The sequence below is a fragment of the Symphalangus syndactylus genome, chromosome 14 (assembly GCF_028878055.3).
Source record: "Symphalangus syndactylus isolate Jambi chromosome 14, NHGRI_mSymSyn1-v2.1_pri, whole genome shotgun sequence".
Taxonomy (NCBI): domain Eukaryota; kingdom Metazoa; phylum Chordata; class Mammalia; order Primates; family Hylobatidae; genus Symphalangus; species Symphalangus syndactylus.
In genome coordinates this window covers 117,221,729-117,237,313 of record NC_072436.2, presented here as the reverse complement: position 1 = coordinate 117,237,313, position 15,585 = coordinate 117,221,729, and the positions used below count along the sequence as shown (strand labels likewise).

Here is a 15,585-nt window from a genome sequence, read left to right as displayed (position 1 = left end):
GTGTGCTTTCTGTGGCTTTGGACAGATGGGTGATGACATGTGCCCACCCTTCTGTTGTCACACGGGGGCAGTTCACTGCCCTGAACACCCTGTGCTCTGCCTGTTGCTTCCTAGTGCCCCCAGAAGCCACTGGTCTCACTCTCTCTAGCTGCACCCCAGCAGCCACTGGCCTCCCACTCTGTCTAGCTGCACCTTTCCCAGAGTGTCGTCATCACATTGGAATCATCCTGGGCTTGGTTTTGTAGATTGGCCTCTTCACTTATAGTCCTAGAAGTTTTCACAAATTCGTAGAGTTGTGTAGCTGCCACCACTGTCAAGATATAGAACACTGCCAGCAACCCCCAAGTCCCCTTCTGTCCCTCCCCCACACCTTGCCCCAGGCACCCTTTGCGCCACTCTCCGTTCCCTGTAATTTTGCCTTTTCCAGAAAGCCATCTAAAGGGAATCGTGGTGTACAGCCTTCTGAGATGGGTGTCCCCACTCAGCAGTATACCCTCGAGACTCTTCTGTGTTGACTTGTGGATCTACAGCTTATACTTTCACCTGCTGAGTCGTGTTCCACAGTGTCGACATGCTGCACTCTGTTATCCCTTCCTAGTGGAAGGACCCAGGGCTGTTTGCAGTGTCTTAGTGTTGATGAAGAAGTGCCCAGGCTTTGCCTCCAGGTTTTTGTGTGAGTATGGTTTTTGGTCCCCAGGAGGAGGAGGTGGGAGTGTGTGTTTGGCTTTACATGGAGCTGCCAGACTCTTCCAAGGGAGTTGCAGTTGCTTCCCACACTCCCCAGCACTCGGCGCGTTCGGGGTGTTTGTCTTTCTAAAGGCACCCTAGTAGGTGTGGAGTGGCATCATGCTGTGGTTTTGATGCGTTTCCCTGATGACTCATGACGCCGAGTGTCTTTCTCGTGCTTATTTGCTGTGTGTCTTTGGTGAAGTGCCTGTTCATATCTTGTGCCTGTTTTCTTCTTCCTGAGTTTAGAGAAGTCTTTGTATATTGTAGACACAAGTCTTCTGTCGGATACTCCATCTGAAAATACTTTCTCCTAGACTGTGGCCTGTCTTTTCGTTCACTTACTGTCTTGCACAGAGTGAAAGTCCTTTGCTTTGATGAAGTCAAGTCCGTCCCTGTTTTCTTCTATGGTTTATGCTTTTAATATGACATGTAAGAACTCTTTGCCTAACCCAAGGTCACAGAGATATGCCCCTGTGTTTTCTTCTGGAAGTTTTCTAGTTTTACATTTAAATCCATGATCTGCTTTGAATTAACTTTTGTGTACCATGTGAAGTTTAGGTGGAGCTTTGCTTTTTGCCTGTGGGTGTCAAGCTGCGCCATCTGAAAGGACTGTCTCTCCTCCACTGAGTGGCCTTTGCATCCTTGTCAAACATCAGTTGACTGTACCGTGTGGGTCCATTCTGGACCTTCTGTTCTGTCAACTTTTGTGACCATTCTTTGACCAGCAGACGTTTGTATTTACGATCAAACAGGGAAACCTGTCAAGGTGAGAGATTGGAAAAATGACTGAAGTGCCAGTGGGAGGCTACCCCTGGATTTCAGCCCAAAAGCGATTGGGGTATTTGACTTGCTGCCGCCCTTACCTCTCATGCAGACCTGTTTCGATTAACTGTGAATCTTCTTTTGGTTTTAGAATTGTAAAATTAAATTAAAGACTAAATGAATTGAGTAAAGCTCTAAACTAAAGCGAAAGCTTACTACGTTGTTCACAGACCCAGAGGCATAAGTTTATCACATACTTATTAGATTTATCAAGTGGCTTTGCAGAGAAGAAAATAAATCTATCAGAAACAAAAGCCAGGCTCCCATATACATAGAGGAATTACTCTGTTTTCGATTCAGAAATGCTATTCTATTCTGCAATGATACTTCTATTCTGAAATGCTATTCACCTAGGCGTGGTGGCTCATGTCTGTAATCCCAGCACTTTGGGAGGCCGAGGCGGGTGGATCACTTGAGGCCAGGAGTTTGAGACCAGCCTGGCCAACACGGTGAAATCCCGTCTGTATTAAAAATACAAAATTAGCCGGGTGTATGGTGGTGTATGCCTGTAGTCCCACCTACTCGGGAGGCTGAGCCATGAGAATCGCCTAAGGCCCTGGATTGGGAGGCAGAGGTTTTAGTGAGCCAAGATGGCACCACTGCACTCCAGCCTGGGCGACAGAGTGAGACTCTGCCTTTAAAAAAAAAAAAAAGTGTCCGGGCGTGGTGGCTCATGCTTGTAATCCCAGCACTTTGGGAGGCCGAGGCGGGCAGATCACGAGGTCAGGAGATCGAGACCACGGTGAAACCCCGTCTCTACTAAAAATACAAAAAAATTCGCCGGGCATGGTGGCGGGCGCCTGTAGTCCCAGCTACTCGGAGAGGCTGAGGCAGGAGAATGGCGTGAACCCGGGAGGCGGAGCTTGCAGTGAGCCGAGATCGTGCCACTGCACTCCAGCCTGGGTGACAGAGCAAGACTCTGTCTCAAAAAAAAAAAAAAAAAAAAAAAAAGCTACTCATGGAGGGGTGTAAATAGAGCCTCTGTTTGAGGGCTCACTTAGAGGTCAGCTTGTGATTCTTCTATAGACAGCACCTCTTAAACCCCTGTGCCGGGCCTGTCTGGGAAGTCTTAGCCTGTCTTACAGCTTCCAGGCTGATGCGTGGGTGGGGAGGTATGGACCACGTCCCGGAACTGTGACCAGGCCTAAGGGTCCTCCTGGCTTCCGCACTTTAACATGGCTTTTCATCTTGTTCAGTGCCACAGCCTCAAGTCGGTCGTAGAACTTCCATTTGAGAGAAAAAGACGGAGGATTATAATCTCAGAATGGTTCCATATGAATGCAGAAGGGTGCACTTAGTTTTATTGAAGGAAAAAAAGGAAGTCACAAAATAGCAGTTTAACGGAAAATGTGATTATTGAAAACACAGGTGCCACATGACACAGCTCTGCCAGCTGTTTAAATCTTGCCTACCACTGTTTTGGGGCAGATGGAATAAAAAACGGTGAGCGGAAACGTCCATTTGTTTCCAGAGCACTTCACTGGAGGAGATTATTTTAGAATTGACTCGAGCCGGGTACAGTGGCTCACGCCTGTAATCCCAGCACTTTGGGAGGCTGCGGCTGGCGAATCACTTGAGGTCAGGAGTTCCAGCCTGGCCAACATGGAGAAACCCTGTCTCTACTAAAAATACAAAAAATTAGCCAGGGGTGGTGGTGGGCACCTGTAGTCCTAGCTACTTGGGAGGCTGTGGCAGGAGGATCCCTTGAGCCCAGGAGGTGGAGCTTGCAGTGAGCCAAGATTGTACCACTGCACTCCAGGCTGGGCAACACAGTGAGACTCCGTCTCAAAAAAAAAAAAAAGAATTGACGCCATGCTCCATGCTTCCATGCTTAATGACTGCTTTTGACCAATGTTTCCCCTGGTTCCTTCTGCTGCAGACCTACTCTGACATCATTAATGTTCATAAAACTGCTGTGGCACTTATGTGTGTATTTCAGCTGGGTTAAGGTGGTTTAAGAATTTTGTCTCAGGCCAGGAGCGGTGGCTCACGCCTGTAATCCCAGCACTTTGGGAGGCCGAGGCAGGCAGATCACGTCAGGAGATCGAGACCATCCTGGCTAACGCGGTGAAACCCCGTCTCTACTAAAAATACAAAAAATTATCCGTGCGTGGTGGCAGGCGCCTGTAGTCCCAGCTACTCCGCAGGCTAAGGTAGGAGAATGGCGTGAACCCGGGAGGCAGAGCTTGCAGTGAGCTGAGGTCATGCCACTGCACTGCAGCCTGGGCGACAGAGCAAGACTCCATGTCAAAAAAAAAAAAAAAAAAGAAGAATTTTGTCTCAGTAGAACATGTTCTCTGGGGACTCATCCTCTCCAAATTATCCCTCAAGACAAAATCTGTACAGACAGAAAGGGGGTGAGGGCATGGAAGCTTTTTTTCTACCGTCTTCTTGACTCTTTAGTTAGGCTTTCCAAGGCTCAGCTCTGTCCTTTGGTATCCTGTGTTTGATTCCTAGCATAGAAGGCACTCAGTCAGTAGTTGGGTGGGTGGACAGACGGACACGTGAGTGGATGGATGGATGGACACATGAGTGGGTGGGTATAGGCACGGTCAATGGATAGATAGAAGAGTAGCTGCCATGCACGAGGGATTGTTGAGCCTTCCATAGCTACTGAAACCCAGCTGCTGCTCCTGCCCTTCTGCCAGTTGGGACGTCACTGTTTGTTTGGCCTTATTATTATTATTTTTTTTTGAGATGGAGTCTCGCTCTGTTGCCCAGGCTGGAGTGAAGTGGCGCCATCTCAGCTCACTGCAAGCTCCGCTTCCTGGGTTCACACCATTCTCCTGCCTCAGCCTCCCGAGTAACTGGGACTACAGGTGCCCACCACCACGCCCGGCTAATTTTTTATATTTTTAGTAGAGACGGGGTTTCACCGTGTTAGCCATGATGGTCTCAATCTCCTGACCTCGTGATCTGCCCGCCTCGGCCTCCCAAAGAGCTGAGCCTATGATAGTAGGCATGAGCCACTATTTTTTTTTTTTTTGAGATGGAGTTTCACTCTTGTTGCCCAGGCTGGAGTGCAGTGGCACAATCTCAGCTCACTACAACCTCGGCCTCCTGGGTTCAAGTGATTCTCCTGTCTCAGCCTCCCGAGTAGCTGGGATTACAGGTGCGTGCCACCACGCCCGGCTAATTTTTGTAATTTTAGTAGAGACAGAGTTTTGTCATATTGGTCAGGCTGGTCTCCAACTCCTGACCTCAGCTGATCTGCCCACCTTGGCCTCCCAAAGTGCTGAGATTACAGGCATGAGCCACCGTACGTGGCTTGTTTGGCCCTAGACACTTGATTAAAGCCTTAGGTTTTTGGGGTGATGGTAAAATCTGTGTGGGGTATTGAGACTGCATAATGCTGAAATTAGAGCTAGGACCCTTTTAAAAGGAAAGGGATTGCAGCTTTGTTTACTGGGATATGGAGATTGTGGTGTCACCCTTTTTTCCTGTCTGAGGTTGCCAGAACTGGCTGTCTCCGTTAGACGCCCTCAGCAGAGGCTGCTTTTCAGCCAAACTGCGGGAGTCATCTGGAGAGTCCCTCCCACGCAGCACTCGCTTCAGACTCTTGTTCACATTTTGATCTCTAATTTTGGTCAGCATTGTATTGGAATAAGATTTTTTTAAAACTATACAAGTAATGCATAAATATAAGTCTTAAGCAATTTTCAAACAATTCATAGATAAAATGTAAGACCCTCTTCACCACCCCATCCTGCTCATCTCATCAAAGCTAACCACTTACAGTCATTTCATGTGTGTCTTTCTGAATTTTTTTCTAGTGAATTTACATAAGTAAGTGTACAGGTACAAATATAGATACATACAGAGATGAATATGTATTTTTTACGCATCCTTAGAATCACGCTGTATGTGTTCTGTAGCTTTTTTCATAGACTGTTTCTTAGAAATTGAATAGCAACAGCAAATATAGAAGCAGCAACTCTCCTACCTGATGTGTGCAACTGGGAGTTGGTGAATTGCTAAAATTGGTTAAGGCAGAAAGCCGTAAAAACAAGATACACATGCCCTGAGCGTTTTGTAAAACACAAGCCTGTCGTCATTCACCAGCCAGTGGGCCGCTGCCCAGAGCCATGTCTTGACTGGGGTCCATTCCTTGGAATTCAAGTTGGTTTTTCTCTCAGATCAGAAACTCCTCACAGGGAGGTCACATAGAGGTGGACTGAGAAGTCACAGAGGTAGACTGAGCTCACACAGAGGTCATGGAGAGGTGGATTGAGGTGACACAGGTCACGGAGAAGTGGACTGAGGGGTCACAGAGAGGAGGACTCAGAGGTCACAGGTCATGGAAAGGTGGATTGAGGTCACACAGAGGTCACGAAAAGGTGGACTGAGAGGTCACAGAGGTCACGGAGAGGTGGACTGAAGTCACACAGAGGTCATGAAAAGGTGGACTCAGAGGTCACAGAGGTGGACTGAGGTTACACAGAGGTCACAACAAAGTGGACTGAGGTCACGGAGAGGTGGACTGAGGTCACACACAGGTTATGGAGAGGTCGACTGAGAGGTCGCACAGAGGTCATCTAGAGGTGGATTTAGGTCACACACGGGTCACGGAAAGATGGACTGAGAGGTCACAGAGGTCACGGAGAGGTGGACTGAGGTCAGAGGTCACCTAGAGGTGAGTTGAGGTCATACAGAGGTCACGTTGAGGTGGACTGAGGTCACACAGAGGTCATCTAGCGGTGGATTGAGGTCGCATAGAGTTCACGGAGAGGTGGGCTGAGGTCACACAGAGGTCATTGGGAGGTGGACTGAGAGGTCACCTAGAGGTGGATTGAGGTCACACCGAGGTCACAGAAAGGTGGACTGAGGTCAGGAGAGGTGGACTGAGGTCACACAGGTCACCTAGAGGTGGATTGAGGTCACACAGAGGTCACAGAGAGGTGGACTGAGGTCACACAGGTCACAGAGAAGTGGACTGAGAGGTCACACAGAGGTCACCTAGAGGTGGATTGAGGTCACACAGAGGTCACAGGTGGACTGAGGTCACACAGGTCATCTAGAGATGGATTGAGGTCACACGGAGGTCACGGGGAGGTGAACTGAGGTCACACAGGTCATGTAGAGGTGGATTGAGGTCATACAGAGGTCATGGGGAGGTGGACTGAGGTCACAGGTCATGTAGAGGTGGATTTAGGTCACACAGAGGTCACGGGGAGGTGGACTGAGAGGTCACGGAGAGGTAGACTGAGAGGTCATGAGGAGGAGGACTGAGAGCTTCTGCTGTGAGGGCCCAAAGCGGGAGGACTGCACAGAGCTGGGGCAGTGGAGAGAAGGGTGGCCATCTGAGGGGACCCCAGGACAGTGGCTTTTCCAGGCCTGGGACATCAGCTTGTGCCAAGCCAGTCACCAAGGCAGGAGGGCACAGCACATTTTCTGTAAACAGCAGGTGTCCCTTGGAGTGTGAGGTGTGGTCAGGAAAGTAGCAGGATGTGCAGAGTCACCACTTCTTGTTTGTCACTGTGTCCTCCCACTGTCCTACGCGGGCTCGAGAGGCTGGGGTGGATGCTTGGCCAGGCCCCACCTGGCCTGGCTCAGCGCCTCTCCGTGTGCTGGCCCTTCTGTCCTTCTGTTCACTCACAGGCCTCAGCGTTCCTTCGAAACTCTTTTCCCAGGGCCACCACTGTACGTTACAAAGGGCGGAACCTGCGGATCAAAGCGCCCATGTGCCGGGCCCTGAAGAAGCTGTGCGATCCGGATGGTAGGTGAATGGCGGTGCCCGTGGTGTCCATTCAATGACAGGCAGGCTGAGCTACAGGGTTGCCGCCACGGTTGCTTTGTGTCTGACCCTGCTTAATCCCAGGGCTGCACACGGACCACTCTTGAACTTGAAATGCTGCCTTCGTCCACTCAGTCAAGTTGAGCTCAGAGCCGTGACAGCAGTCAGCAGAGTGGTCGGAGATTGTCAGGATTGAGTCTCCTACGGCCTCTCTGGACCGGTCTGTGGCCTTTGCAAGCCCCTGAGCAGCCACATTGGAGTTTCTTCTTCGCTGGGGTTTCTCTGCTCTCCTTGCGTCTGTTTGCAAGGCCGTCTGCTCACAGCTGATTTCACTGGTTTTTCTGACCAAGCCCTTGGTTTTCTACCTTAAGGTTGGTCTGCACTAAACTTTCATGGTTCCTCTGCATTGCAGGCTTGAGTGATGAAGAGGACCAGAAGCCAGTGCGCCTGCCTCTGAAAGTCCCTATAGAGCTGCAGCCACGGAACAACCACGCCTGGGCCCGCGTGCAGAGCCTTGCCCAGAACCCACGCCTCAGGTAACATGGCCTTTGGCACGCAGCGGGGTCCCAACTGTTTGAGCAGGACTGGAAGCAACGTGTGTGAGTTTCCCTCAAGGAAATTCCAAGAGAAGCAGGTCCACCCCATGCTCTGTCATCACAGGAGGACGCAGCAGTGTGGAGGCGACTGGAGTCCAGGGAGCACTGGGCTGCAGTCCTGTACCTGGGCAGCGATCGCCCAGCCAGTGTTCAGGCCATGGAGGGGATGTCGCAGTCAGAAGAGGAGCTGCAGAGCCTTCCCCTTGTCCCCCAATAAGGCCCATACAGTTCCTCTCCCACCCGCTTCTTGGAGACGTGTGGCTCGCATATGCACAAGGTGCCACTGTGGAAATGGACCCTTTTCCATTTGTACATTTTAAAAAATGAGGTGATCGGGTGCAGAGGCTCACGCCTATAATCCCAGCACTTTGGGAGGCCGAGGCGGGTGGATCATGAGGTCAAGAGATCGAGACCTTCCTGGCTAACACCATGAAAGCCCATCTCTACTAAAAATAAAAAAAAAAATTAGCCGGGCAGGGTGGCGGGCACCTGTAGTCCCAGCTACTTGGGAGGCTGAGGCAGGAGAATGACGTGAACCCGGGAGGTGGAGCTTGCAGTGAGCTGAGATCGCGCCAGGGCACTCCAGCCTGGGCGATAGAGCAAGACTGTCTGAAAAACAAAGAAACAAAAAAAAATTGAGGTGACCAGGTATGGAGGCTCACGCCTGTAATCCCAGCACTTTGGGAGGCCAAGGTGGGTGGATCACAAGGTCAGGAGTTTGAGACCAGCCTGGCCAAGATGGTGAAACCCCGTCTCTACTAAAAATACAAAAAAAAATTAGCCGGGCATGGTGGCGGGTGCCTGTAATTCCAGCTACTCGGGAGGCTGAGGCAGGAGGATTGCTTGAACGTGGAGAGCAGAAGTTGCAGTGAGCCAAGATCACGCTCCCTGCACTCCAGCCTGGGCGACAGAGCAAGACTCCATCTCAAAAAAAAAAAAAAAAAAAAAAAATGAGGTAGAATTCACATGTCATAAAATGAACTTAGCCTTTTTTTCTTTTTTCTTTTTTTTATTTCCGAGATGGAGTCTTGCTCTGTGGCTCAGGCTGGAGTGCAGATGGCACAGTCTCGGCTCACTGCAACCTCCGTCTCCCACGTTCAGGCGATTCTCTTGCCTCAGCCTCCCGAGTAGCTGGGATTATAGGCGCCCACCACCACACCTGCCTAATTTTTGTATTTTTAGTAGAGACAGGGTTTCACCATGTTGGCCAGGCTGGTCTCGAACTTCTGACCTCAGGTGATTCTCCTGCCTCGGCTTCCCGAAGTGCTGGGATTACAGATGTGCGCCACCATGCCTGGTGAATTTAGCCATTTTTAAGTGTATAGTTCAGTGGCATTTAACACAAATCACAGTGTGCTATGGCCACCACCTCTGTCCAGTTCCAGAACATTTTCATCACGCTAGAAGAGGCCCCGTGCACCTTAGCACTCACTCCTCGATTCTCACCCTCCCACAGCCGCTGGCACCTCCCAGTCCTGTTTGTGTCTCAGTGGACTTGCCTACTCTGAATGTTTCGTAGAAATGGAATCACACTCAGAGGCCTCTGGGCCTGGCATCTTTCACTGGGCGTGATGCTTTCGAGGTTCACCCATCATAGCGCGTCAGTACTTCATTCCTTCTGCTCGTGTACTTCTTCCTCAGAATGTATTAACACTGTCCAGGCCCGCCCTTCCTGAAGCCAAAAGGAGCTCGTAGACTAGGCAGAGGCTGTGCGCCAGCGTCCACGCCCTGGCGGAGACCTTTTGCTGGCAAAGAATTCTTGGGATCTCTGTGTTGTTTTCTTTAGCTCTGTGTGAATCTCTGGCCATCACAGCTGGAAGGGTGGGTTTTTAGCCACAGGAGCCAAGGGCCCTGCGGACGCCCGCTCCTGGGTGCCTCTCCGGAGGTCCCTTGTCTCTTTTGGCACCCTCCTGCTGTAAGCAGCCTCGCGACTCTTCAGATGGTTTCCTCCCTGTTCTGCGAACCTCACTTCCTCCTGTCTGTCGTCTCCATAGGATGATCGTGGAGCTACATCGAAAGGTCTCCAGCCTCATCGAATTCTTGAAGCAGAAGTGGGCGCTCCACGAGGTACGAGTTGTATCCTTTTCCAGCTAAAGCAAACCGTCCAGGCTGCGCTGCCTCCGCTGCCCGGAGATGGACCACGCCTCCCTGTGCCTGTCATCGTCATGGTCCCCGTGGGCAGAACAGCCATGCCGTGACATGGCGTACATCTGGAACCATAACCCGGAGCCCCTTATTCCCTGGGTGTGGAGCCCCCTCTGTGGCCTTGCAGTGCTAGAACTCAGTCACAGCGAGCTCTCCACGATGTCAGTGGCCTGTGTCTGGCCCACGGGGTGTGGCCAAAGCATTCCTGCCAGCAGGTTGAGCAAAACGACCAAGGGTCAGCCCAGCCTTCTTCACATCCATGGCTGGCTCCCGGCCCTGCCCGCTCCCCACAGAGGCTTGGTGCGTGTCAGGTGTGAATTTCCTGAAGGTACTAAGTGCCCAGGTCAGCATTGTTGGGTAGTGGTGTGAGGAAAGCTCTGGGTTGGGGGCATGATTTATACCCTGGGGGATGCCAGTGGGGAGCATGGCTCGTGTCTGTACCTGTGTGCCTGGTAAGCATCCCGACCTCAGTGCCAGTCAGCATGGGCCTTCCTTGACGGGCACTCAGCGGAAGACACTCGAGGAACGGCAGCTGCAGGACTCATGCTCCGCACCAACGCAGGAGAAGGTGACACTGCACTTGTTCCCAGGCGAGAACTGTACACTGACGCCGCTGCCGGGCGTGGCTCGCGTGGTGCACTCCAAGGCCTTCTGCACAGTGCACTGGCAGGAGGGCGGCCGGTGCAAGCAGAGTGCCAAGGACGCCCACGTGCTGCCCCCAGCCCAGATCCTGGGCATCCAGAGTGGGCAGGGCACGGCCCGGGGCCAGGTGAAATGCCCGCGGAGCGGAGCCGAGGGCAAGGGTGTGGGGCGGCCCCCTCCTGCGGCTGACGCCTCGCAGAGCTCCGGAGAGAGTTCCCCCGAAAGCGCCCCTGGGGAGGGGGCTGCCCTAAGCTTGAGCAGCCCAGACGCTCCTGATGGGCCTCCTCCCAGGCACCAGGACACCGGGCCATGTCTTGAGAAGACCCCTGCAGAAGGCAGGGACAGTCCCACCCGGGAGCCAGGGGCCTTGCCGTGTGCCTGTGGCCAGCTCCCAGACCTGGAGGACGAGCTCTCGCTCCTAGACCCCTTGCCCCGCTACCTGAAGTCCTGTCAGGACCTCATTGTCCCCGAGCAGTGCCGCTGTGCGGACACACGGCCTGGGAGCGAGCAGCCCCCTCCGGGTGGGGCGGCCTCCCCAGAGGTGCTGGCTCCTGTCAGCAAGGAGTCTGCTGACCTTGCTCCCACTGGCCCATCCCCAAGGCCCGGCCCCGGGCTCCTGCTGGATGTTTGCACTAAAGACTTGGCAGATGCACCTGCAGAGGAGCTCCAGGAGAAGGGGAGCCCCGTGGAGCCTCCGCCGCCTCAGGGACAGCCTGCTACCAGGCCCCCAAAGGAGGTCCCCGCCAGCCGGCTGGCTCAGCAGCTCCGTGAGGAGGGCTGGAACCTGCAGACCTCCGAAAGCCTCACGCTAGCCGAAGTCTACCTCATGATGGGCAAGCCCAGCAAGCTGCAGCTGGAGTACGACTGGCTGGGGCCCAGCCGCCAGGACCCCCGCCCCGGCTGCCCGCCCACCACCCTCCACAAGCAGCGCCTCCTCAGCTGCCTCCTGAAGCTCATTTCTACCGAGGTCAACCCCAAGCTGGTGAGTGGGTTGGAGCCCAGCCCCTCTGGTGGCCCAAGGGGCCCAAGTGGCCCTCTGGTGGGCCCAAGCCCAGCCTTGGAGGGCTCCCTGCTGGGTAGCTAGGGCCAGCGTGGTTGGGGTCCAGATGAGAGAGACAGGGTCCTGTGGCAGGGGGCCAGGAGCCTGCAGGACCTCAAGGAAGGGGGAGAGGCAGGGACCCAAATGATCCAGGAGACAGAGGCTCTCCACAGACCACATCCCTCTCCCTCGAGGAGGGATCGTCGGGCACTTGATGAGTGTCCCCACTTACGTGCACGGTTCCAGAAGTGCAGTGATGAGTGGCCTGGGTGCTGTCTTCTGTGTGGGGCATGGAAGAAGACAGCCAACAGGCAGGCAGTACCTTGTGAGCCTCCTCGTGTTCCTGGGAGTCTGCCAAGCCCAATCATGCAGCTGAAGGGACAGTGTGCACAGGACCGAGGATGACAGAGTGAGGCCTGGAGCCGAGCTAGCCTTCTGGCTTATCTAATCACTCTTAACAGGTTTCCACAGAGAGAATGATGGGTGTAGTTCTTGCTCTGGAAAGACCATCCTAGCTGCTGTGCAGATGTGGCAAAATCAGAGGCTGTCACAGAAGAGCAGGGATGTGGTGTCGCAGCAGAATATTGGAGCTGGAGACCAGACAGGACGGTCCCTGCAGTGTGTGGGTGGTCCCTGAGCCTAGGGAAGGGTCCCTTACCACAGGGAGGCCAGTTGGTGGAGCCAACAGATGGGGTGCAGAAGGCACTGTTGCTGGGAGTAATCGTACCCCACAGCCCCAAGTACGATAGGATCTCTGGGTGCAAGAGAGCAAGGTCCCACGGCAGATCCATCCTGAAATGGCATGTTTAGGGGCTGGCGAGCTGCTGGACATGAGCGAGGGGCTCAAAGGATGAGCTGGGCAGGAGCTGCAGGTCACTGTGGACCCGTTAGCGCTGTTTCATGGTCAGAATGTGTGTGAGGCTCACATGTCCCTGTGCTGGGGGGACTCGGGACTCGGGCGCTCATGAGCCCCCACACACCCGCTGCTCCACACAGGCCGTCTTACAGCTTCTGAGTGATGCTGACTTCTGCCTGCATTCCCCACACCTCCTGCTGGTTTTCCGCTCCCGCCCCCAACCCGTGCAGGGCTTGCCCTGGAGAGTTGGTCCATCAACAGGTGGCAGGAATGTGCAGATTTGCCTGGGGAGCATCAAGGGGGCTGGAGGAAAGAAAGTTCTTGCAGGGGTGATGGAGACTGAGCCCGACCCTCAGGCACCTCTGAGGCCAAGCCTGAGGGTGAAAGTGGCTCGGGGGTAGTGTAGGGGGGGACACCAGGGTGAGTAAGCAGGGACCAGAAAGACAGTGTCTTTAGAAGGCTTTTCAGGAGAAAGACAGTGTCTTTAGAAGGCTTTTCAGGTTTGGCTTTTGGTGGGCTCATGGGAGGGGCTGAGGAGAGACATGGCGCCTGTGTTTGGGTGCCCCAGGGAAGGGGCCAGGGTAGGCTCCTGAGAGGGCAGGCAGCAGTTCTGGGACACAGAGCAGGTAGGAATCTCACATGGAAAGGCATCCCCATCCCCTGGGAGCTAGTTAGGGATGCTGACTTGGAGTGGGCCTGGCAGACTGGACAGACAGGTGCCTGATGCAGCTCAGGTGTGGGGCCACCTGGCCCTGTGCTGTCTCTTGCCTGGTGGAGCTGTGAGAAGCACCCCAAAAGGCCTGAGCCCCAGAGATCAGGAGATGCCAGAGGCTGCTGAGCCACTGTCGCAGGTGGAAGGAGCAGCATAGGAAGGGTCATGAGGTGGGAGGGGTCCTGGGGAAAGCCTGGGGTATGGGGCTAGGGCCTGAAGGCTCTGAGTGGGCAGACGGGCAGGGCTGTGCTGAGAGTATGGGGTGGAGGGCTTCTTAGTCCATAGGGAGGTTGCCCTGGGTGGGGTGTGTGGGGTGTTCAGGAGAGCGAGGAGAAGGAAGAGAGCCAAGAGGCTGGGGTGCTGGCCGAGTCTTCCCAGCAGTGGTGGTGTTTCTGTGGTGAGCCAGGCAGGGACCCCAGGACTTGGCAGCAGGCTCTGCAGGCTGTGGCGTGGTCCTGAACATCCCCTGGGGTTGGGCTCCATGGGCCTGCACACCCCCCAAAGTTGGGCTTCATCCCTGCAGAATGCTCTTCATCTGTGCTTGTGTCTGATTCTAGAAAGTCGACCTGTATTTCCTTCCTCTGACTCACAAGCAGAGAGGCTGCTGCAGTCTCATGTTGACTTTTTAATATAGCTTTGAGCTCTTGACACTTGTCACTTGCCATCAGGCACCTCTTCCCACAGCCCATGCTGGCACTTCGGGCTGGTCCCCTCCCTCCCACCTCTGCTGTAGCCCGTGGAAAGGCACTTGTGAGGAAGGGAGTGGTTTTCATTACTTACCTGACCAGTGGCTTTGATTGATTTATTGATTGATTGATTTTTTTCTTATTTTTTTGAGACGGAGTCTTGCTCTGTAGTCCAGGCTGGAGTGTAGTGGCGCAATCTCGGCTTACTGCAAGCTCCACCTCCCGGGTTCACACCATTCTGCCTCAGCCTCCGGAGTAGCTGGGACTACAGGTGCCTGCCACCACACCCGGCTAATTTTTTGTATTTTTAGTAGAGACAGCGTTTCACTGTGTTAGCCAGGATGGTCTCGATCTCCTGACCTCGTGATCCGCTCGTTTCGGCCTCCCAAAGTGCTGGGATTACAGGCGTGAGCCACCGCACCTGGCCGACCAGTAACTTTTAAAACTGGCAAGCTGCCGAGCGACTCTGGGGACACCGAGGTTGGGCATCTATGGCCCTGGCCTTTGCCATCATGACACTGTGCTCTCTGAGCTTGATGATTTTCTCGTGCCTCCTACTCCAGGGCACGCAAGAGCCGTTTCTCATGTGCTGAGTTTGGACGTTGTTTGGCCCATTTCTGTCCTAGGCTCTGGAAGCAAACACGGTCTCTACAGCCTCGGTGAGGCCCGCCCAGGAGGAGCAGTCGATGACGCCCCCAGGGAAGGTAGTGACCGTCAGCTCTCGCAGCCCCCGCTGCCCTCGGAACCAGGCCTCCCTCCGCAGCAGCAAGACCTTCCCGCCCAGCTCTGCACCCTGCTCTTCAGGTGAGGCTGTGGCAGCCACACTCCCTGTGCCTCGGCTGCCCTAATGGCATCTCAGGCTTCAGGGGCCGTGCTGAAGCTGAGGGCACAGGTGTGCCTGAGGCCATACCCCACTGTCCAGCTCGCCACGATCCAGCCGACAGGGTGAAGGTGCAGAATCATGCCTCCTCATTGGGAGGGCAATGCCAGGGCTTGTCGCGAAGGACTTTGGGGTACCAGGGTGTAGAAGCTGGCGAGAAGCCGGCCTTTGCCAGTCTGGTCACTTTGGGTCTGCTTCATGGGGCCAGCAAAAGCCTCGCTAATGTGCTGAGTTGGTGGTTCAAAGTCCCTGAGAAGGTTTTTTTTTTTTCTGTTTTTCTTTACATGTAAAACCTCAAAATAGAGAATCCTTCAGTTAAGGGAGGTGCCAGCAGGTTAACACAAGTCCCGGAAGGAATGATGGAGCAATCTGCAAGTCCACAGTGTACCCCAGCTGCGTATAGGAAATAATTTAAATTCAGGGATCATAAATTGTGTTCCTGGTACATAAAACCTCAAGACAAGCATGAACAGTTTCCCGAGGCATCAGTTTCACTCGCTTTCAATCCATAGTATTTTTAGAATAAAGCAGATTATCATGGTTAGAATGGTGAATTTTTAAGTGTAAAAATGGTGAGTTTTAGACTGAGCACAGTGGCTGATGCCTGTAATCCCAGCACTTTGGGAGGCCGAGGCCGGTGGATCACCTGAGGTCAGGAGTTCCATACCAGCCTGGCCAACATGGCGAAACCCTGTCTCTAGTAGAAATACAAAAAATTAGCCGAGCTGGGCGCGGTGGCTCACG

General features: G+C 53.7%; 1 protein-coding gene across 9 annotated transcripts in view; it reads left to right on the top strand.

Annotated features, from left to right (window-relative positions):
- CRAMP1 (cramped chromatin regulator homolog 1) overlaps nucleotides 1–15,585 on the top strand; it is a 66,347-nt gene that overhangs the window by 33,422 nt on the left and 17,340 nt on the right. For all 9 annotated transcript variants that reach the window (XM_063618413.1, XM_063618415.1, XM_063618411.1 and 6 more), the window contains 5 exons: nucleotides 7,182–7,267; nucleotides 7,698–7,821; nucleotides 9,876–9,957; nucleotides 10,535–11,650; nucleotides 14,588–14,765. In XM_063618413.1, coding sequence (XP_063474483.1) covers nucleotides 7,182–7,267; nucleotides 7,698–7,821; nucleotides 9,876–9,957; nucleotides 10,535–11,650; nucleotides 14,588–14,765 — 1,586 coding nt within the window. The remainder of the gene's footprint in view (nucleotides 1–7,181; nucleotides 7,268–7,697; nucleotides 7,822–9,875; nucleotides 9,958–10,534; nucleotides 11,651–14,587; nucleotides 14,766–15,585) is intronic.